This window comes from Taudactylus pleione, unplaced genomic scaffold (genome assembly GCF_031769625.1).
Source record: "Taudactylus pleione unplaced genomic scaffold, aTauple2 ptg000016l, whole genome shotgun sequence".
NCBI lineage: Eukaryota > Metazoa > Chordata > Amphibia > Anura > Myobatrachidae > Taudactylus > Taudactylus pleione.
The window spans coordinates 1-23117 of NW_028284418.1; the positions used below are offsets into that span (position 1 = coordinate 1).

The window sequence follows — 23117 nt, forward strand, 5'->3', positions numbered from 1 at the left end:
TCCTCGAAAGGAACCCCGGGAGTGGAAGCGGGGGATGTGGTTACAACTCATCCTGGCTTGTCCTTGTTTCCGTATGTCAGAGTTCGTGGACATGTTACACTCCAGCTTGGTTCCTTGGCTGGCAGCCTCGTTGGGCAGCCCCGTGACTGTGATACTTCCGGGTTGTAGTCTTGCAATACTGGATGTTTGTTGGTGTGTGTTGTTTACAGATGGCTGTGTGCACCTCTTTGCAGAAGTTCAGTGCAGCTTAGTGCAGTTCAGGGGATAGTGTACCAGCTCCAACGCGTAGCCGTAGCGCCTTCTTCAGGTATGTGATAGGGATGCCAGGGGGAAATAGTTTTTATCTCTGCCTTCTGTGACGTCACATGATTGAAGGGAGTCCAGATTGTCTTGGGGATGTGACGTTTCAATGCTCGGGTTGCATGGAATACCTTTAGCATTGATGTGGTTGTCATTTTACACAGTGATTGAGTTAGGTGGATGCTGTACATTTCTTTAGACAAGGTTTATTGTGAGATGGAGTTTTTTGGAAGAGAACACTAAGGGAACACATTACATACATCTATAGACATTTAACTATATGAATCAAAATACGAGAGAGAGAGAATAATAGGAATTAAATCTAATATGACATATGTGTGTGGAAAAATTAAGTAAAAATGTAAATATAGATCTAAAAGTAAAACATGGAAATAAAGATGAATATGAAGAAAAAAATAAAAATATATAATAAAAATAATTTTTAATATGTAAATAAAATTAAATATATTAATGATAATAATATACAATTAAAAATTAAAATAGAAATAAAAAATAAATACATATAAACATTGAAACTAAAATAACATAAAATAAAGTAAATAATTGGATATGTTATGTTGGAAAGGTTCTAATGTGGATGTAAATGCATCCTGATCATGTATTCTTCACTGGAATACAATTGTGTGTCTTATAAATAAATACCTTACCCCTTCTGTTTGGGTGGTTGATCTTGATGGTGGGATCAGTATTCAGAATCAGTTACCTCTTCTAATTGTACATTTCTCATTTATTGCAAACTCTCATAGTCTTGTGTGGTTCATTTGTGATCACTGCTTTAGCTTCATTGTCTATGTTTACACTGCTTTAACTTCATTGTCTATGTTTACACTGCTTTAACTTCATTGTCTATGTTTAAACCTGCATGTTCAAATGTTTTCAAATTGAAGATCCATTTAAATTCTTCCTTACAGATCTGGTGGTCAAAGTTTCCACCTCTCCAGTTTGCTTTTACTTGTTTGATACCTATCACTTTTAGTAGTCGTGGATTACTGTTTTGCTGACTCTTGAAGTGGTTCGAGAAACTATGGGTCTTACGAATGTTGTTCACATGCTCTGCCATTTTTTATTTAATTTCCTTATTGTTCTCCCCACATATTGATAGCCACATGGGCATTCTGCCAGGTATATTATTCCTTTACTTGCACAGGTAATGTGTGCTTAAATGTTATATTCTCTTTTGATTGTATTTGATACAATTTTTTTTATGCATTTGGTAGTGAGATTCATTGTTCTGCAGCTTCTACAGGGTGCTGCAATAGTAAAAACCATTTTGTGGATTTGTTCAAAATAGTGTAGTTTGTGTACATTCAGTTTTCTTGATATGGTTAGTGACTAATTTATTTTTCAGATCGTATGCTTTTCTGTAAGTTACTGGTGGTATGTCAATCAATATCTCATCCCCTAGTAGTATGTGCCAGTGTTGTTTCAGAATAGCCTGCAGTCTTGGAGCATCCCAGCTGGACTCTGTGATGAATCTAATTTGATCCCTTTTGTTCAGTTGTTGGGATTTGTTTTTATTGACTTGTAGAAGTATATCCCTCTCTAATTCTGAGGCTTCACTCAGTGCCTTATCTACTTTGGCTTGGTCGTATTTCTTTCTCGATGAATTGTGTCTCATTTCTGTCACTTGTCTCTCAATGTCTGACTATTTTCAACAATTTCTTTTGATTCTTCCGAATTGGTTCATGGGGATATTTCCTAACCAACTGGGATGATGTCCACTATTGGAAGAAATGTAGCTGTTGACTTCAACATGTTTTTGATACGTCTTTGTATTGATCTCTTTTCCTTCTATGAATATGGTAATGTCAAGAAAGTTTATTGTGATTTTACTGCAATTGGTGGTAAACACCAGATTCTTATTGTTATTGTTGATGTACTTGATGAATTCTTGTAATGTTTCTTCATCCCCCCCCCCCTTCCGTATGCAGAATATGTCATCAATGAAATGTTTCCAGAGGACCAAATTTGCCCCAAAACTAGGCTGGGTCAGTCCAGATGGTCTCATTTTCCAAATTACCCATAAAGAGATTAGCATAGCTTGGGGCAAATTTGGTCCCCATCGCTGTCCAGGTGGTGGTTGGTCTATAGAATTTGTTGTTGTACCACACATAGTTGTGGGTGAGGTATATGTTGTATTCCTTGTTCTAAAAAATGTGCTTGCTCTACTTTCATGCTGGTATCTTCCTTCAGAAAGTGATGGACTGCTTCTAGTCCCTGTTCATAATTAATAACGGAGTACAGTAAAGTCACGTCACTTGTACAGAGCCAGTTGATTTCAGTTGATTCAATGTTTTGCATGTTGAGTAGTATATCGGTCGTATCTCTTAAGTAGGATTTCTGTTCTTTAACATAGGGTTATAGATAGTGATTGATGTAGGATGATACATTTGATGTTAGGGAATTAATCCATGATATTATAGGTCTGCCCGGGGGTTTTAAGCAGTGTTTGTGAACTTTAAGGAGATAATAAAATACAGGTATCACCGGTTCTTTATTATCTAAATATTCTAATTCATATTTATTTAGAATGCCTTTATCTTGTTCCTCCTTCAGTAGTTTTTTAAGGGATGTCTTTATACCTACTTGTTGGATCTCCACTTAAGATTTCATAAATTTGTTCATCACTCAGAATTCTGTTAGACTCTGCTTCATAATCTGATCTATCCAGTAACACTACCCCTCCTCCCTTATCAGCTGGCTTGATGATTAGGTTCTTGTTTCCATTAAGTTCTTTCAGGGCTATTTCTTTAGCTTTGGTTATGTTGGTTATATGTGTTTTTTTTTCAAAGGTGTTAATAAAGGATCATTTCAAGTGTTGTGGGTAGAATTTTGATCTAGGTCTTAATACTGAATGTTTGTATACCTGTTCTTCTTTTCGTTTGGATTCCATATGTGTATTAGTTGAGCGGTAATTTTTAAAGGTAAGTTTCCTTATGAACTGATATAAGTCCAGGTATGTTTCAAACTAGTTTATTTTCTTTTCGGGTGCATATTTTAATCCTTTATGAAGCAGTGTAATATGATTCTGATCAAGTTGGATACTACTTAAATTAAAAATGCCTGAAACTTCTTGTGTTCTGGTGATCTTATTTGAGCAATTCTTTGGGGTGTGTTTGGTACCTCCTCTACATCCTTTTCCAATAAAAAAAACACTTGGGGCATACTTGGAGACCCCCCCCCCCCCGAGTCTATTTAGCTAGTTTTTACATTTGTCCCCCACCTTTGTTTTTTTTATTTGTCGTCCCCCACCCCCACCCCACCCCACAAAACGGAAGTACTTTTTTGGGATATCCTGAAGTTTGTTTTTTTATATATTTTTTGATGCAAATATCCTTAGGGGGCTGTCCCATGGGTGCTGTTTTTTTTTTATTTGTACCCCAAAACCCCAATTTTGCACGTTCTTTTGACACCTATTCATAGGTGAAAATTTATCAAAGGTTTCTATGCACCTGCGAAAAGTGTCTGGAATTGAATACAGGGATAAGTGGATTGACGAAAATTATGTAATCGCCGAAAAAGTTTAAAAAAAAAGTTAGGCACTAGGGGGGGAGGTTAGGGTTAGGCACCCCTAAGGGAGGGTTAGAGTTAGAGGGAGAGGGGGCAGGCGAGGGTTAGCATTATTTGACTCCACTGTCGGCATTTCATCCTGTCGGGCTCACGTTGTCGGCATTTTAACTGGCAACTAAACAGCCGGCTTTACAATCCCATTCCATTTTTAGGGCATCTCAATGGTTTTATAGATAGTAGTAAGCAAAATCTTTCCATAGGGCCATGATGTAGATACATGTAACAAAAAGACAACAAATTGCTATGTACAGAGTATTAAAGACAAGTTCATAACTTTACATATCTGCAAAATTACAGATTTCATATCATAATAATTACATGTGTAATGCGTGAACAGTTGATGAGGTCAGGCATCAGTCATCAGCAAAAACATAGTGGATGGGAAGTAGTGAGTCTGTGGGGTATATTTAATAAAGTGCGGGTGTTTAGAAGTGGAGATGGTATTTAGAAGTGGAGATGTTGCTCATAGCAACCAGTCGGATTATAGCTTTTATCTATTATCTTCTAGAAGGTGTTAGATGAATGTTAAGTAGAATCTGATTGGTTCCTATGGGCTACAACTCCACTTCTAAAAATTCACACTTTAATAAATATTTCCCTGTAAATGAAGAGGAACTAGGCATGAGTATAGTTGACTGGAGGGGAGTACATAAAATAACATATTTGGCTTACCATTTTAGTATGTCTTCAAGGGACTATAACATCAACTTCTCTGTCTTTAATCTTCCAAGACTTTAATCTTTGAATTTAATGTTTCTAATTAGATACTATATTACTGACTAATTATTATACTATATTATTGACTTGCTTGTCCTTCGAATGCAATGAAGGAAAAACTTTCCTATTGAATACTTTAAAATGATAAGATACCAACCCTCATTAGATACCACTCCTCATTAGACTCCACTGCACTCATGACAGTAATACTAACCTTTTAAATTTTCACTTAAGTAAAAAGTTTTCATTTCTCTTTCCCTAATTTATAAATATATATTGGGCTAAAAAAATTAAATTGATTACTTGAAAAGTGATATCAAGCATCTATAAATTATATGTCCTCTTACAGCTTTGTAAGCAGTATGGTCCAGTCTTCACCATTTGGCTGGGAACGTCACCGGTGGTTGTATTATGTGGCTATAAAGTGGTTAAAGAAGCATTGATAAACTATTCCCATCAATTCAGTGCTCGTGGTCCCCTACCAATATCCAAGAGATTGGCACAAGGATATGGTAAGCAGTAAAAAAATAAATATATATCTAAAGTCTTAGCTTTCATGTAACATACCATATATAAACATTTTGCTACAGACTGTATTTATATATGATACTGACTTTGCCAAAGATGCTTACCCTGTTACCTTATCATAAAACAGTTTTGTGTAGTAATATAGGTCTCCCAAATACATCAATATTTAGAAAACACAGACAATAATAGTTAGAATTCTCTCAAGCACACAGTAGGGACAGCCATCAGTGGCTAATAAAAAAACTCAGCAGCAGGCATCGAAGCTTTGGTGGTTAACCACAATGGTAAAGGCACACATCCACTTGCCGATTTCTTTGAGCGATTGAACGATAAGAGCGATTGAACGATAACGATATTGTTATCATTCAATCGCTCAAGAATTGTGCACATTAATGTCAGAGACGACCAGCAATGCGCGCTCCCGCTGGTCGTTTCCAACATTAATCATCGGTCGAACATGCTGAACAACCTGACAATAACGATAACGTCAGGTTGAGCATTTAGGGGACGCTTGATGTGCCTACACTGAATTACTGCTCGTTCAGTGTAGGCACAGCACAGACTGTCAAACTACTGCATGATTATAATGTCGTAATCGTACAGTCATTTTTAGGTCTGCAAGTGGATGTGTGCCTTAAGAAACCATTAACAGGGACCCATCAATAATTTTGCCCACATTTCTTTTATCAATGAGAGAGAGATTCTCTTTGATAAAGATTCCATCACGGAAGCAAAACACGTCAGCGACACCTGCCTCCGTCTGAATGCTTACATGTTGTTAGATTGACACATTTGTCAGCTTATTTACTACCGCAGCCACTGCCCCAACCGGACGGGGATACTGAAGGACACCATTGATATTCAGTCAGTAGCCGCTTGTGAGAGCGCTGCAGCCTGGCTCGGGCAGGATCATAGCAAGCCTACTCACCATCAATGATTAAGTTGGTGAGATATAAACTGCAATGTTACCTTTTTCCAATATAAGTAGCTGTTTCATCAAAAGGCAGAATCCCACTGGTAGTTACAGTGCCTATGTCTCCTTTTGCTTAAGTAGGAACTGGTGCTAATTATTTTCTTCTGTTTACTCTCCACAACCATACAAAGACTACATTATTGCTTTTTATATCGGCAAAGTGTTTCTAAGCATGATCATATAGCCCTGTTTTATTAAGGAATTATGGGCCTGATTCACTATGGAACACAACTGCGAATGCAATAGCGATTATGCACACAATTCAACTGCGATAGCATGCTAATCCTGCACTACATAAGGATGCCCACTTTACTTAGCACACATCTGTAATGTTTAGCAAGACTACGAAACCATCAGGCCTCAGGCTGCGTAGGGCATCACAGTGGATAATTTCTACACGCCCCTGCAACAGCATTTGAAATTTGAACGCTCAGGCATGCATGCATTTCAATGCCCCCCCCCCCCGTTACCACCCACAAATGACACTTCCTGTCAATCACTCTGCAATGGGTCTGCGTAGTCACAGCGATGGCAGTCCCAATCGCAATAGCTAGTTCGCGCACTTACACTGCGAAGCAAAAACATTCGCAGTACGCAACAATCGGACGATTGACTGAGTATTAGCAACTGTGTTCCTTGCTGAATCAAGCCCTATATCATGTATGGAGTATGTAGTATGTTTATATGTATAGATTTCTTGTGATTTATAGTATATAAGTGGCTTCCTGAGCGTTATTTCTGCCATGCCAAGATTATATGTATTATATGTATAAGTCTTTTAAGTTGTTTAGCGCAAAACCATCTTTGTATATTAAAAGATATGAGCAACTATTATTGTTGCAGTTAAGTTATTTTATAAGTGCATGATTCTATGTATAATTGTGTGTATATTTTCTATAATATATGTTTTCCTTTTTTTAAAATTGTCTAATTGATAGTGGAATATACAGCGGCGTCACGTACTTGGGTGACACTTCAGCGAGCACACAAGGGGGCATATGCCAATCTTGGGGGTGTGACCGTATGTCATGTCCCCCGTTCTCGGCACACAGGGAGCTTACCCAGTGCAGCCCGCAGCCTATCCCCTGCCTCTCTCTGTGTTGCGGCTGCTCAGTGACAGCATCTGACAGAGTGACACCAAAACAGCAGAGCAACTTTTAGTGTCACTCCCTCGGATGGTGTCACCTGGTGCGGCAGACCGGACCCCCTAAAGACGTCAGTGGGAATATATATATATATATTCTTTCTATTTTTGCTACTATGGGCCATATCCAATTGGCCGCAAAGTTTGACCGCAAACAATCACGCAGACAACTTTGGATTACTGCAGGTATGCATGCATGCTACCAATACCCCCGGTATCCAATAAATAAAAATGAATGCTGGGTTTTCAGCTTTGAAAACCCCGCGGTGCATGGAAAAAGAACTCTGCTCCAGATGGGTGCTGCTATCTGAGCCTGGCTGCTGCATCCTCTGACGGCTGGATCGGCTCATGCGCCACCAGAGAAAGTATGTTTAGGGGAAGGGAGTGCAGGGTAGTGGGGTAGTGTAGAGTTTGGGGAGGGTGGTGAAGTGGTAGTACATACTTGTTCTGTGCTGGCCGGTACCTGGAAGCTGTCTGCTGTATGCTGTCTGCAACACTGGAGAGAAGAACCGGAGGAGGAGGCAGCGCTGCAGAAGGTGAGTAATTAACGACTAATTAAGCTAATTGGAAACAGGTGCAGAATTTTTTGCTATTCTCGCACCCAATTAAATACCCCCCCCCCCGATATGTTTGTTATTAAGTGTTTTAGGCAGCGCTGTCTTGCTCAAAAATGTTTACTATTTTTACTTTATATGCTCCTACTTTGTAAAGACACAGATTTTACAGCAACAGGGTGCAACCCTAGTGTTTCAAACATATATTATTGTCTATTGCTGAAAAATAAAACCTGATCTACAGACCTTAAGTTTTTAATTCATCTGTTTAAATGAGGGCACCCCTGCAGATTCAGCTACGATAACCCACTAATTTAAAAACATACCCATAAAAATAGGTGTATTTGTACTGCACTGTTATGTATTTGTAAATAATCCTTGGGATCAGTATGTTAATACCAATATGTTCAGTTTTCACTAGCATTGTCTTCTTGGTAACTTACTGTTTGTCACAATTGTTTTCCTCCCTTTTCATATACTGCAGATTTTTTATTTGCTTATGTTTTTGTACTTAGGTATTGTCACCACAAATGGTAACCGTTGGGAGCAAATGAGACGATTTGCTTTGACGACATTAAGGAATTTTGGAATGGGGAAGCGATCCATGGAACACAGAGTGCAAGAGGAGGCTCAGAACCTTATAAAAGCCATAGAAACTACAAGTGGTAAGAACTGGTGTATCAAGTCATCAACTTTAAGTTGTTATATGATTGACTGCAGAGTCAAAGTACAATAAAAGATATTTATGTATTTTCTATTCCCACAATATTTCCCCAAGCTCCTCAAAAAACAATATTAAAAGAATGCACATGGTGACATGAGCTTTCTCAAGGTTGCTCTAATGCTAATGTATTTTGCACTATATACTAGGATTGGCATGTCCTGAGACAGTAATAATTTTATTATTATCATTTATTTATATGGCACCACAAGTGGTCTGCAGCTCCTTACAAAGTACAGAAACAAATATTTGACTAGCGACTTACAGTAGAATACAATACAGGACAAGGACATGGATAATATACATTGCTACATTAGCAACCATAAAACCCACATAAGCAGCCGTAAGCAACCAAGTGTTAGGTGCCCTTTTGGTGAGTAAAACTAGATGAAAGTAAAATAGGGAGAAGCACAAGAGGGTAGAGGGCCCTGCTCATAAGAGCTTACATTTTAAAAGGGAGAGGCAGACAAACAGGTGTGACACAGATGGAGTAGACGGGGAGGAAGAAGCATGTAGCAGTGAGTTAGGAGGACAGCTGGAAGGCTTTAATGAAGTAGCGGGTCTTAAGAGCCCATAAATAATGATTGTAGAGAGGTGGAGAGTCTTATGTTGGAGAGGGAGAGAATTTCAAAGGTGGGGAGCAGTGCGGGCAAAATCTAGGAGGCAGGATTGGGAGAAAGTAATTAGTTGGCATAAAAAGTGGCGTGCATTAATTGAACAAAGAGGGCAGACAGGAGAGTGAAGGGAGATGAGATCAGAGATGTAAATGGGAGAAGTTTGGGTGAGGACTTTGTAAGTGAGCATGAGAACCCTAAATTGGATTCAGAAAAGGAAGGGGAGCCAGTGGAGAGCTTGTAGCAGAGGAGGCAGATGTAGAGCATTTGGAGAGGAAGATGAGCCGAGCTGCAGCATTGAGGACAGACTGGAGAGGAGAGAAATGGGAATTGGGGAGGCCAGATAGAAGGAGGTTACAGTAGTCCAATCTGGAGATGACCAGTGAGTGTATGAGGGTTTTAGTAGCATCCTGGGTGAGATAGGGTCTGATCTTGGAAAATATTTTTGAGATGGAAACAAAAGGACTGCGAGAGGTTCTGGATATGTGGTTTGAAGGAGATAACTCCAAGACAGCACACTTTGGGTTAGATGAGATAGTTGTGCCACCAATTGATAAAGAAACCATGGGAATGTAGGTTTATGTGAGAGGGTGGGAAGACAATCGGCTCTGTTTTAGACATATTAAGTTTAAGAAATCGCTGGGACATGCAGGAAGATATAGCAGGGAGACAGTTGGAGATACAAGTTAGAAGAGAAAGGGAGAGATCAGGGGAGGAAAGGTACATTTGAGTATCATCAGCATAGAGATGATAATGGAGGTCAAAAGAGCTGATGAGTTAACTTACAGAGGACGTATAGAGGGAGAATGGGAGACGTCCAAGAACAAAACCTTGGGGAACACCAACTGTAATAGGCTGTGGGGGGGGGAGAGGGGTCATGAGAGGAAACAGAGAAGGATCTGTCAGAGAGGTAGGAGGACAGCCAGGAGAGGGTAGTGTCATGTAGACCAAGGGAGTGAAGGATTTGCAGCAGAGAGATCAAGGAGAATGAGCAGAGAGTAGTGGCCTGCCTTTGGATTTGGCAGGAAGAAGGATGTTGCTGACTTTTGAGAGAGCAGTTTCAGTGGAGTGCAGAGAACAGAAGCCAGACTGAAAAGGGTCAAGGAGGGAGTGGGAGGAAAGAATAGTGGTAAGGTGGTTGTAGACAATATGCTCAAGGAGTTTGGAGGCAAAAGGGAGGAGAGAGATTGGTCGGTAGTTGGAGAGAATGTTAGGATCAAGGGTAGGTTTTTTAAGAATGTGGGAGACAAGGGCATGCCTGAATGCAGAATGGACAGTGGCTGATGAGAGGGAGAGGTTAATGAGGTGGGCAATATGAGAGCAGGCAGAAGGACATCAGTAGCATAGGAGGCAGGAGGGGATAGGTTCAAAGGGGCAGGTGGAAGGGGGGAGGATCAGATGAGGGCCATGACTTCCTCTCCAGATACAGGGGAGAAGAATGTTAGAGTTGGTAAAGTGGATGGGGAGGGGTGATCCGGGAAAGGAGAAGGTGGAGAGCTGGGGGACTGGTTGGATATAATGTCCTGACATATGAAATCAATTTTAGATGTAAAGTTGGTAGGAAAGTCAAGGGCAAGGAAGGGAGACAAGGAGGGGGTGGGCGGAGGAGTGAATTGAAAGTGGTGAAGAGATGCAGTGGATTAGAAGACTGAGAGGAGATGAGGTTCTTGAAATATGACTGTTTAGACAGGGAAAGGGCATCACTATAGGATGAGAGCATGCATTTGGAATAGAGAAAATCTGCCTTAAAGTATGATATTCTCCACTGTTCTTTTACAGGTATCTGCTGCATTTGGTGTGCCAGGGTTGAGGAATGGATCTGTGAGTGTGAGTCCAGAGCAGAGTAAGGAAGGCATTGTATACAGAAGCAACTTGTTCAGGGCAGGAGAGAGAGAAAGGATAGGGGAGAGAAGTGAGTCAAGCAGGGAAGAAAATGAAACAGTGTCGATAGCCTCAATGTTACCCTTAGTGATGGTGGCTTTTGGAGGTAGAAGAGGGAAAAAAGAGAGGGACAGGTTAAAAGAGAGAAGGTGATGGTCAGAAAGGGGGAATGGGGAATCGGAGTAATAAGAAATATCGCAACAGTGAGGGAAGACCAGATCTAGCAAATGCCAACTCACATGGTAGGATGAGGAGGTCCATTGGGAGAGGCAAAATGAAGAAGTGAGAGTGAGGAAAAGATTCTATGGGGATATCAATTGGAATATTGAAGTCACCTAGGATAATGGAGGGAATGTCAGAGGAGGGAAAGTGAGGGAAATTGTCAAGGAACTTGGAAGGAGTGCCAGGGGGACAGTAAATGACAGCTACTCGGAGGTGTATTGGTTGGAAGAACTTCAAATAAGGAGAATGTAATGGATGGTTCAGAGGGTATGGGTTGGAATGAGTAACCGGGGGATAGCAGACCCCAACACCACCACCATGGCAACCCCCAGGTCGGGGGATGTGGAGAAGGTGAGGCCCCCAGAGGAGAGAGATGCAGGAGGAGTGGTGTCAGAGGGTAAAATCCATGTTTCAGTAATGGATAGAAGATTCAGGGAGTTGGAGATGAAAAGGTCTTGGGTTGAGACCAGTTTTTTTACAGACTGACCTGGCATTCCAGATGGCACAGGATAGAGGGACAGAGTTTGTTGGAGAGTGAATGAGATTATCAGGGTTGCTGCAGCATGGAGGTGAGATTCATTTGGGGGACCGAGATGAATACAGTGTAGCGATGGTGCAGGCTCCAGTGCTAGGAGGGGATCCTGTAGAAGGTGGGCAGGGAGGGAGATTATTGAGATGTGGATGGAGGTAGGTGGAAAGATTAGCAGTGAGGTAGTAGGGGTCCAGTACAGTATAAGAGAATGAAAATGAAGTAATGGGAGACAATTGGGAGGAAGGCAGACAGTGGAGGGGAGATAAAGGGAGGAAGAAGTGGAGGAGACCAGGGGGAAAGGATAAAGGTAGAAGTAAGGGGCAGAACAAAAGATTAGGTAGACACTGAGTGAAGAGGGGAGTTGAATAAAACATGGTTATGGTAATGATGAAGTAAATAGAGGAAGAAAAATTTGAAAGTAGGAATGAAGAAAGAATGTAAGAGAAAGTGCAGATTTCCAGAAATGCAAGTAAAAGTACAGTGTGGGAGAAAGTGTCTGCACAACAAAAGTTTATTATTGAGTATAATCAAAGTGGAGATTTGGTGGGAGCAGAAGTTGAATAATAAAGTTGACAGTGGTAGGAGCTAGATGATATAAGACTAGGCAAAAGAGCGAAGGTAATCTGACATTAACACAAATACAGTATGCAATAAAGATTATATGTAATGCAGAGAGCCAGCACAAATAGTAGCAAGTAAGGCACAAGGTTTATGTAGTAACCAAACAGGGAGTTGAGTGATGAAAGTCCAGGATATGTAGTCCACAGGATCTTGAAGTAAGGAGAATGTGAACCCACAATTGTTGTTCCAGCTTTGTCCAATTAAAGTTTTGGTTGTTGTTAGATTGTAGATTGTTCATTTCCCTTTAGTTTCACTTCTGTTTAATGCTGGTATAACGCTAATATTTGATTTAAAATGTAAAGTGCATTTTTAAAATTTGGCACTTAGGAGATTAGGCACTCCAACCAGGCCTCCAGCCTAATAATGAAACTTAAGGCCACCATACTCTGTACTCTGGGCAAGCGAGACTGCCAATCAGGACTATGAATGATCACATCATCCAGAAGCAGCAGCATAGTGTGTATGGGGCCTTAGAATCCTATCCATCATTTTTTGAAAGGTAGCAGGTGCCCCATGTAGCCCAAGGGCAACATCTTGTACTGAAACAACCCCTCTGGTGCAGAAAACGCTGTCTTTTCTTTGGCGTTCTCAGTTAACGGCACTTGCCAATACCTTTTGGTTAAGTCAAGAGTAGTTAAATATCTGGCTGTCCCTAGCCTTTCAATTAGCTCGTCCACCCTAGGCATAGGGTAGGCATCGAACTTTGACACACTGTTCAATTTCCGGAAGTGATTGCAGAAGCGCACACTCCCATCGGGTTTTAGAAAGAGCACAATGGGACTTGACCACTCACTAACTATGTGATTCTTCAATTGCACCCAACTCTAACATTTTTTTATTTTCCTTCGACACTGATTCTCTTTGGGCTTCTGGTAACCTATAGGGCTTTAGGTTAACCTTAATCCCTGGGTCAGTGATTATGTCATGTTTGATGACCATGGTTTTCCATGGCAGGTCAGAAAAAAGCACCCTATTTCTGATCAGAAATTCGTTAACTTCCTGCTGTTGACTGGCTGACAGGGTTTTCGCCACTGTTACTTCGGGTACCATGGTCCCTGGGTTTACTGGTTGGGCTTGGATGGCTGACAGTGCTGCTCTATCCTTCCAGGGTTTTATAAGATTTACATGGTACAGTATACCTGTTCTGGCTTTCTTTTCCCCGGCTGGTAAACTTTATAATTGACCTGCCCCACTTTTTCTAAGATTTCAAAGGGTCCTTGCCATTTAATCAAAAGTTTACTTTCTACTGTGGGAACCAACACCAACACTCTGTCCCAAGGAGCAAAGTTGCGTAAGCGAGCATTGCGGTTGTATTCCCTCTGCTGTGCCTATTGGGCCTGTTCCAAGTGCTCCCTTACTATTGGCACCACAGCAGCAATTCTTTCTTGCATTTGAGAAACATGCTCAATAACAGTTTTATACAGACTGGACTGCCCCTCCCATGTCTCTTTGGCAATGTCAAGTAACTCCCTTGAAGTCTCCCGTACAATAAATCAAAAGGGGAAAACCCTGTGGAGGATTGGGGAACCTCTCTTATGGCCAACAGCAAATAAGGTAACAAGTAATCCCAATCTCTACCATCTTTGTCCACTACTTTCCTTAACATGTGTTTTAAAGTTTTAAATGGGGTACCTTGGTCAGTCAGTATCTCCTTAGGTATTCCCAACCTGGTAAAGACATGGACCAATTCTCTAGCAATGGTCTTGGTTGGCGTATTGCGTAATGGTATCACTTCCGGGTACCTGGTAGCGTAATCCATTATCACCAGAATATATTGATGGCCTCGGGCAGATTTCATTAATGGCCCAACCAAATCCATAGCTATTCTTTCAAATGGAACCTCAATAATGGGTAACGGAACCAGGGGACTTTTGAAATGTGGCCTTGGAGCATGATACTGACATTCAGGGCAGGAGGCACAATAGTCAGATACCTCTTCATGGACCCCGGGCCAAAAAAACCTCTGCACAGTTCACTCAGTAGTTTTCTCTACCCCTAGGTGGCCTGCCATTATATGACCATGGGCCAGATCTAACACTGTTCTTCTGTATGTTTTGGGAACTATTAATTGTTCCACATCTTCCCCCTTCTTAGTCAACTGATACAACAAATCCCGATATACTGCCATGTGAGGTAATGACAAACGCCTTTCGGGGTCTATGGGTTTACCATTGATCACCTTGACATTCTCCCTGGCTTTTACCAGCGTAGGGTCATTTAACTACTCCACGGCAAAGGCCTCTCTTTTGACCTCTAAATCAGGCAGATGATCAACTGGCTCAGTGGGAGGCACATCACTTGGTGAACCACCATCATGCTCCGCATTCTCTAGTTCGCCAATCATACTAGAAAAAGGGAACATCTCTGACTCTGCTACTACGTCAGTAACCCTCTCAAACTAGTCAGGGTGATTTACCTCTGTGCAAAATCGGCTTTCCCACAACTTCCAGAAGTGAGCAAAGTCTCTCCCCAATATTGCATCATACATTAAGCCCTGTACCAAACCCACAGAGACTATCGTGGAACCACATGGTGTTTCTATGTTCACTTCTGCAGTAACATAATACTGGGTAGCCCCATGTATGCAGGTCACACCAACAGTTTTCCCCTTACGCTTCAAGGGTTTCCAAAGAAAAAAGGATCTCAGATTGCACACTCTGGACATATAAATATATAATTGGAGGTGCTACCTGTGGAGACCATTGATATATACACAAAGAAGAAATACAAGTGCACAACTCCAAATTAACTGATTATATATAAATAAATACATTTTACAGTAAATACAATTTAGGTTTTTGGCATGATCTTGGCCAAGATTATGGGCCTGCCCACCATATCCGGGTAACCTCTTGTCGGGCAGGTCCCTAACATACTAGGGTTCAAATCCATAGCGCAGGGCACCCTCAAACTAGCCCAGCCAAACCACCCCAGAGCACTGCTCTAATAAGAAAAGGGTTTTACCAGTTCAGCCTTCACAAGTGTAACCAGGCTACCAGAATCTAACAGAGCCTCTACTCGGTTGCCTTCTACAGTGAGTATACACATGTGCTTATCTGTCTCAACCTGCCGGTCAGCAGTACAGGCTGGTTGTGCAAAGAAAAAAATCCTGCGGTTGACATGAGCAGTATCACATTGCATAGGTAAGTGAACAATTAGCCGCAATATGGCCGAAACCACCACATTGGAAACATTACATTAATATCTAGTCTTTTATGGGGTAGGAACCTTCCAGGCCTGGCTGGCCCGTCTCCAGGTTCCACACCCCCAGTCTTGAGTACCTTCCACCTCCCAGCACCCTTCTCCCCTGAAACAGTCTTACCAGTGTCATTGGGAGTTTGCTGATGTGCCATCGGGGCTCGGAGGTGCACACTCATCAGCTCCTCAGCCGCCACGTACCTCTCCACCAGTTCGACTAGCTGGTCCCACTTGGGCAGAGATGCAGGTAGCGATCGCAGATACCAGTCCATCACGACTCTTTCCACAATCTGTGGTCCTGTCAGCATCTTGGGCTGCAGCCATTTTGTGGTTAGATGGACGAGGTCATGCATCTGTGAGCATGGAGGTTTTTCCATTAGGAACTCCCTGCGGTGGACTCGTTGGGCCCAAACAAATGAGGAAACTCCCAAGTGGGTTAGGATCTCCTGTTTTAACTTTGCATAGTCCTTGGTATCATCCAAGCACAAATCATAGTAGGCCTTTTGTGGTTCTTCAGACAGGAAGGGTGCCACAAGACTTGCCTACTGCTCTTTAGGCCACTTCTCTGTTTCAGCGGTTCTTTCAAAGGCTGTAAGGTAAGCCTCCACATCATCACTCTGGGTCATCTTTTGCATAAAGTGACTAGCCCGTATGGTGTGAGTGTTAGTTAGCAGAGCAGGGGACACATCTCCAGTCCAGACTACAAGCTGTTGTACCACCTCTTTTATGGCCTGGCTATTTTCCGCTATGGCTTGGCGGGTTTCCTCAATGGTGACTTGTTGTTGCCTCTGGGCTGCCTCCAAGGCCAATAGTTGCACCTGGGTGGATTCCTGCTGAGCCCTGGTAGCTTCCTGCTGAGCCCTTGTAGCTTCTTGCTGAATTTTGTTCATTTCCTGCTGAGCCCTGGTAGCTTCTTGCTGAGCTGCCGTAGCTTGGAACAAGGCTTTAACAATGTCCTCCATGTTGTCCTGGGGTGTAGGTTGGAAGCAGAATCTGGCTTCCCTAAGCATCTGTGGACGCCACCTCTATGGACTTCAAAGGACACAAATTTATATCCACACACGAATTGGTGTCTGTCCCTTTAAATTTTAAACTAAAAATTTTTCCTTGCTGCAATTTCAGTGTGTGATCGCCCGCATTCTCCATCAAATGTTACACAGTCAGGATAGGGGTCCCTCTCCTGGGGTAGATGGACTCCCTCTTTACACACACAGCAGCCGTAGAAACAGGATACAAGCCAGGGGTTCTTGTACAAACTGGTCTGCGCCAGTCTTTATTGTGCCAAATGAATATAAACATAAACAAATCATAAACATAAGTCCTATCCCGGCTGGGCACTAGCTACACAGCAGATTCCCTCTCTATAATAATGGTAGGGCCTATTGCCCTCACCATCAACAAAACACGTGCACAGTACTTCCAAGGATTATCACCAAGTGTCTCTGAACAGGCTAGTCTGCCTGCTTTCCCAGGTGTGAGACACTCAGCCACAAACAAACCATGCTTATATTAGCCATTTCCAGCTGCAAGCCCAAATGAGCCTGTTACCAGGCTGAAAGGCCCAAATCCTGGAGTGGCCTGTGGATGGAGCCCTCCCTCCCCTCACATCCACACCCCCAGGACCCAAACCGGCCTTTCCAAAAGGCTATGCTCTGGTCTGCTTACAAAACAGACTACTTCTGGGTTTTTTAGAACACATAGGCCAAAAACCTAGGACAAATGTACCTGTCATTGACCACTTCACCAGTGCTTCTATCACAATATATATATATATATATATCCAACCTAATATTGTCTTAGAGTTTGTGTGATGGCCTAAGTGCCCCCCCCCCCTAGCATCTTACAACCCTGCTACTCAGCCCGTCCCAAAATTGTGCACTTTTTACAGCCTGTTCCAGTATATAAGGGCAGGGAGGACAGATAATAATCAGGAGAGGGCCCAGCTGATGCAGATCACTCTTTGTGTCAGTGGAACTTGGCCCATTATGATGCACATGCAGTGTGTGGGCATCGCATGTGGCTAGGACAGAACTGCATATTGGACAGTGGTAGGACTTTATAGCAATGAGTCTGACCATGTTGTGTTACTGTGTGTAAAAGGTAAACTGTATATGCAAGTGTTTGTGCCTATCAGTGTATAATATCTCTAAAGCCTGATATGCTACATATAAGATGCATATGACATATATACTGATGTTATAATGTGTGGTAAGTATGCTGAAGGATACAGGTGTGCCCAGCTAGTTTGTTGCTCCATACGCTATGTAGCGTGCCACGCAAGGCGCGCCACACACCACGCCATGAGTCGCGCCACACAGAAAGTTTCGTAATGTAGCGTAGCGCTGGAAAAAAGTCATAACATGTAATACAACTTTTGATTGGCTGACAGAAGTGGCATTCGGTACACTATACAGTAGTACAGCATTTTCCACATTGAATCAGGAATGTATAATAAAGCGGTAGAAGAATGTCTAATAAAGTTTGAAATCATTAAGCTCTGTATTACACACTGACTGTGCGGTTGAAATTGCACACTTGCGCCAATGTAAGTACTGTCGGCACTGTCCCAGACTTAGACATAATAGTGATTTCATTACTTTAGGAACTACTGTACTAATGGGATGAGGCATGTGGCCTATGGGGCTAATGCCTTGTCTCACTGCTTCTCCCATCTTCTTGTCCCGTGGTTTCGAGACCTTGAAAACATAGTTTTTTTTGTTTTTAAATCTTCACTTATTCAGTATTCAATACATTATCAACAACTTCCCACCACCTGGCATTTCTATGCTATTTTATGCCACTATGTGCTCAAGAAAGGGGTATATGGTGCTCCAATACAGTATGCATGTACTGTAGCACAAAGCTAGTCATGCTACAGTATGGTGTTTCGAGTCTACAGTATTTCTACTGCGCATGTCCAGTGGATAGGGAGTCAAACAGCGAAAATGGGATGTCTGTATTACAGTACATACTGACTGTCTGTTTAAAGCACAAAATTGCATCAATGTCGGTGCTGTCCCAGACTTGGACACTTGGATCTCTCATGATCAGTAACTGGTAGTGGGCTCTGTTTGACTTGTGTCAATGTCTGCACGGTTGGCGCTGTGGTGGCTGTCAGCCAGCTCCCATGGGTTACAAATTGGATTGTAGAGGGGTTGCAATGGGATTTCTGGTGCATGCCCAGTGGAGCCAAGCCAAACAGCACACCATGTAACACTACAGTATGCCATGGTGTATGGAAGATCACAGCATTGCACATGCCCAGTGGGTCAGGAGTCAAACGAAGCAAAAGTGGGATGTCTGTATTACAGTAAATACTTTAGAGCGCAAACTTGTGTCAGTGTCGGCACTGTCCCAGACTTGGACACTTGGATCTCTCATGATCAGTAACTGGTAGTGGGCTCTGTTTGAGAGAGGTGTCTGCATTACAAACTGACTGTGCATTTAAAGCACAAACTTGCATCAATGTCTGCACAGTTGGCACTGTGGTGGCTGTCAGCCAGCTCTGAGGGGTTACAAATTGGATCATGGAGGGGTTGCAATGGGATTTATGGTGCATGCCCAGTGGAGCCAAGCCATACAGTATGCCATGGAGCGCTACAGTATGCCATGGCATATGGAAGATCACAGCACTGCGCATGCCCAGTGGATCGGGAGTCAAACGCAGTGATAGTGGGATGTCTTGCTACAACAGGCTTGTGGATAAGCAGTTAGGTGTTCCGTCTTTCTACCTGCCTGTCCCGCCTGTTCTAGACCTTAATAAAAAAAAAATTAAATTCTTCACTAGTTCAGTATTGTTATCCAACCCTTACTAAACTCAGTACATTATATATACTAGATGTACCCAGCTACTTGTAGTGTGCAAGTCCCAGCCAACGGAGTGAGCAGTACATCATGTGCCCTGACCGTTCCCTGCCCCTGCTATGAAGGGCATCTACAATAGATGCTGCCATTAGGCATGTGTCCTCTCTATCAAAGCACACATGAAAGCGCCACACAGAAAGTTTCGTAATGTAGCGTAGCGCTGGAAAAAAGTCATAACATGTAATACAACTTTTGATTGGCTGACAGAAGTGGCATTCGGTACACTATACAGTAGTACAGCATTTTCCACATTGAATCAGGAATGTATAATAAAGCGGTAGAAGAATGTCTAATAAAGTTTGAAATCATTAAGCTCTGTATTACACACTGACTGTGCGGTTGATGTGTGATGTCACACTTCACTAAGGGGTCACGCCAGGGGCATCTTAACAGAGGAGGGGGCCCGTGTGCACTCCCTGTGCGGGGCCCCCTCCTGTCTCTGCAATTTGAAAGTACGTGAAAACGGGACCGGCAAAACTGAAACAAGCGGAAAGTCATGTCAGATTTGGGGAAATCAGCCTAACACCCTCAAAAAAATGCTCTGACATGGGGGTTCCCTATGATGCCTAGGCAGAAAGTCTTTCAAATTGAATACGGCGATACTTTTCCGTCTGGAGAAATTATGTCATCGGCGAAACTGTTTTAGCCGATCTCGTCTTTTCGCTCAAATTGAATATGGGCCTCAGTGTGTACAGTATGTGTACTGTATACTACTGTAAGTGCCGGGCAGCCAGGAAATCACTGGGACAGGCCACAGGGATATAACTGACTGTGGGCGGCAACCCGCATCGGCCGGCGCCCCTGGTGAGGGCAATCCTGGCCAATAGGAAGATACGCCCCTGCATCTGTGTGTTATTGACTTTTTGTTATCATACTGTAGCCGCTTGCAACACGTAATGCACTGATCTGTGCATGCATCTTCAATGTCTTGTACTGTGGAAAAAATAAAAAAAAATGTCATTTTGACTCAAAACAATGTGGAAAAATGTCAATAAATTCTGCCTGACAGTACTATTACTACAGTATTATTACACTTTACTGACAGCTTACACTTTACTGAGGGTTAACAATATCCCCAGATTGTTTGGGGATATCGTTGACACTTCGGGGGATCCTTGGTGATCTACTGCATACATACTAGAAGACGATATGAACAATATATCATTGAACCATATTATCATTCATGCAAATCATCTGGTGCATAAGCCCCTTAAGACAGGTCACTGAAACATGCAGTACTGGAAAAGAAAAAAAAACACAAGGACAGAAAGAATTAGTGTGTAAGGAGAAGAGGTTGGAGATGCGTCCTTAGTGTACAAGACAGAGAGAGAGAGAAGACAATGTACTGTAGTATACATTATTGTACTTACACTGCCTAGCAAGGTTACTGGGCACGACTGTGGAGGGCTGAGGCCCTTCAATGTCTTGTACTGTAGAAAAAATAAAAAAACATGTCATTTTGACTCAAAACAAGTTAATTTAGCATATGAAAATATTGAGCCAGGAGACAGACAATAGAAGCTGTGGCCTTCTAACACACTGAAACTGGCTGATAAATTAGTTTAGTTTTATCTCAGTCAATACTGTATATGTTTTAAATATATGTTAATAAGCCCAGGAGCATCCATGTTATTGAAACAATAGAATCAATGCAATCAGAATAAACAATAGTGAACATGCAGAACTACAGTACACCCTGTACGCACAATAGCTGTTCCTACAGTAATACAGTAGGAAACCTGATTAGGATACAGTAATACAGTATGATCGCATTTAGAAATGTAGTTAAGCACTGTCCTTGGAGTAGATCTGAATTAAGGTCAATTATTACTGAATTCCCAGATCCTGCAGTAAGAAAGATTTAACCAATTGTCAAAAAAAATGTATTAAGGATTTGGGTAATGCCCTTGAACCCACAAATAAAGACTGGAGAATAGTATTAAGGGCATGTCTTCCTCCCACAATTGATGTGCAAAAAGTTTTTTATTAAGGATAGTCAACTGGAGGAAGACAAACCTTTAACTGATGAGAATAATCAGGCGAACATTATTAACATTAACACCCAGTTAATAATGTACTTCCCTGTAGTTGTTGATTGGCATTAGATCTTCTCCATAAAGCAAAAAGAGAACTGAACCCACCCCAATTTCGGGGATCCAGGGCGAACTGAGCAAAGCTCAGATCTCCCTGCCTGCCCCAAATCCCTCTCCAGAGACAAAACCTCGGGATCTGCTGTCAAATCTCGAGGTTTTGCCTCGAGCGGCCATTTTTAAAAATCCCTTTGCCTTCAATGGGCAAAGCACTGATTGGCTGGAAGAGCTTTGTTGGAAATGGCCAAGTACTGTATACTATCTGTCATAAAAGACAATATGAATCACAGGGAAGTGGCTGTTTCAGCTCTTATGGATGACCTTAAGGAGAATTTGAAAACAAGAGTTCAGACCTCTAAATTAGAGAGGAAATATGGTAGATTCCCTTGGGGAATCAGCTATTGACCATGATAAAAATCTAACCAAGAGAAAGGAAAATGCAAAGGTGAGAAATTAATGACTGTGAGTACACAGTCCCTACAGGAACAGCATCCACAGCAGCAAAGGTACAGTAAGTGTTAGATATGTGGACAAATACAGTAGGCCATATAGTACTGTACAGTATGGCCAGGAAATGTAGATTGGGACAGTACAAGAAGGAAAATAGAGACTCAGGTTATTCTTAGGTACATGGGAGAAATTACCCTATACAGTACTTACACAGAAACAGGGTAAATTGTCCTAGAAGGCATCAAGGATTAGAAAGAGGCCCACCACATGGGAATTATTCAGAGAAAACCCAAATACCTAACGCTACTGTACCTGTAAAGATAAATGTTACTAAGACAATGATGTTTGAAGTTTTAAGTGTACAGAAACAAATTGAAAATGCAAGATTTGGATTCCCAGCAAGAAAAGGGCAATTAAGAGAGCAATGTTGCATATTGTAAGGGGCAGTACACTATTTATTTCTTTGTGCAAATAAATCTTTTGGACTTTGGAAGTCTAAGTGAGCTGAGCAGACTTCACAATTATTTTTTTTTAATTCTGTAACAGAAAGAATTAGTGTGTAAGGAGAAGAGGTTGGAGATGCGAGATAGAAGACAATGTACTGTAGTGTACACTACTGTACTTACGCGGCCTGGCAAAGTCACTGGGCCCGGGTTGGGAGAGCTGGCGCACTTAAAAAAAATATATATTTAATTTTGCCGTGTAAACAATTGGACTACTGTATACTGTACCAAACATCTTACTGTACAACAAGTCTCTACCGGAATAACAACACAAACCAATACAGTATACTATAGTACAAAAACTACTGTAGTCTGTGAAACTGGCATTGGACCCAACATGATACAGTATGGTAAAAAAATATACAGTACAGTATATACAGTACTACATAACTACAGAAGGTACTGTACTGTATGACCAAGTGGTGCCACCTCACACAGAGGCTCTTTGGGCGGAACTGTCACCACCCCACGAGCTGTACTTTTGCCTTGCAGGGTGCCAGGATCGACAGAATTGCTGCCCTTTGCAGCTTGGATGCTATAGGCACATCCTGGCGGTAAATTTTTTTTAGGGGGTCTATTTACTAAGTAGTGTTAGCAGACAGAGTGAAAAGTGA

General features: G+C 42.0%; 1 protein-coding gene across 1 annotated transcript in view; it reads left to right on the forward strand.

Moving 5' to 3' along the window:
* Window positions 1-2035: 2035 nt before the first annotated feature.
* LOC148540845 (cytochrome P450 2B19-like) overlaps window positions 2036-23117 on the forward strand; it is a 141600-nt gene continuing 120518 nt past the window's right edge. The window contains exons 1-3 of the mRNA XM_088474038.1: window positions 2036-2214; window positions 4930-5120; window positions 8323-8472. Coding sequence (XP_088330164.1) covers window positions 2036-2214; window positions 4930-5120; window positions 8323-8472 — 520 coding nt within the window. The remainder of the gene's footprint in view (window positions 2215-4929; window positions 5121-8322; window positions 8473-23117) is intronic.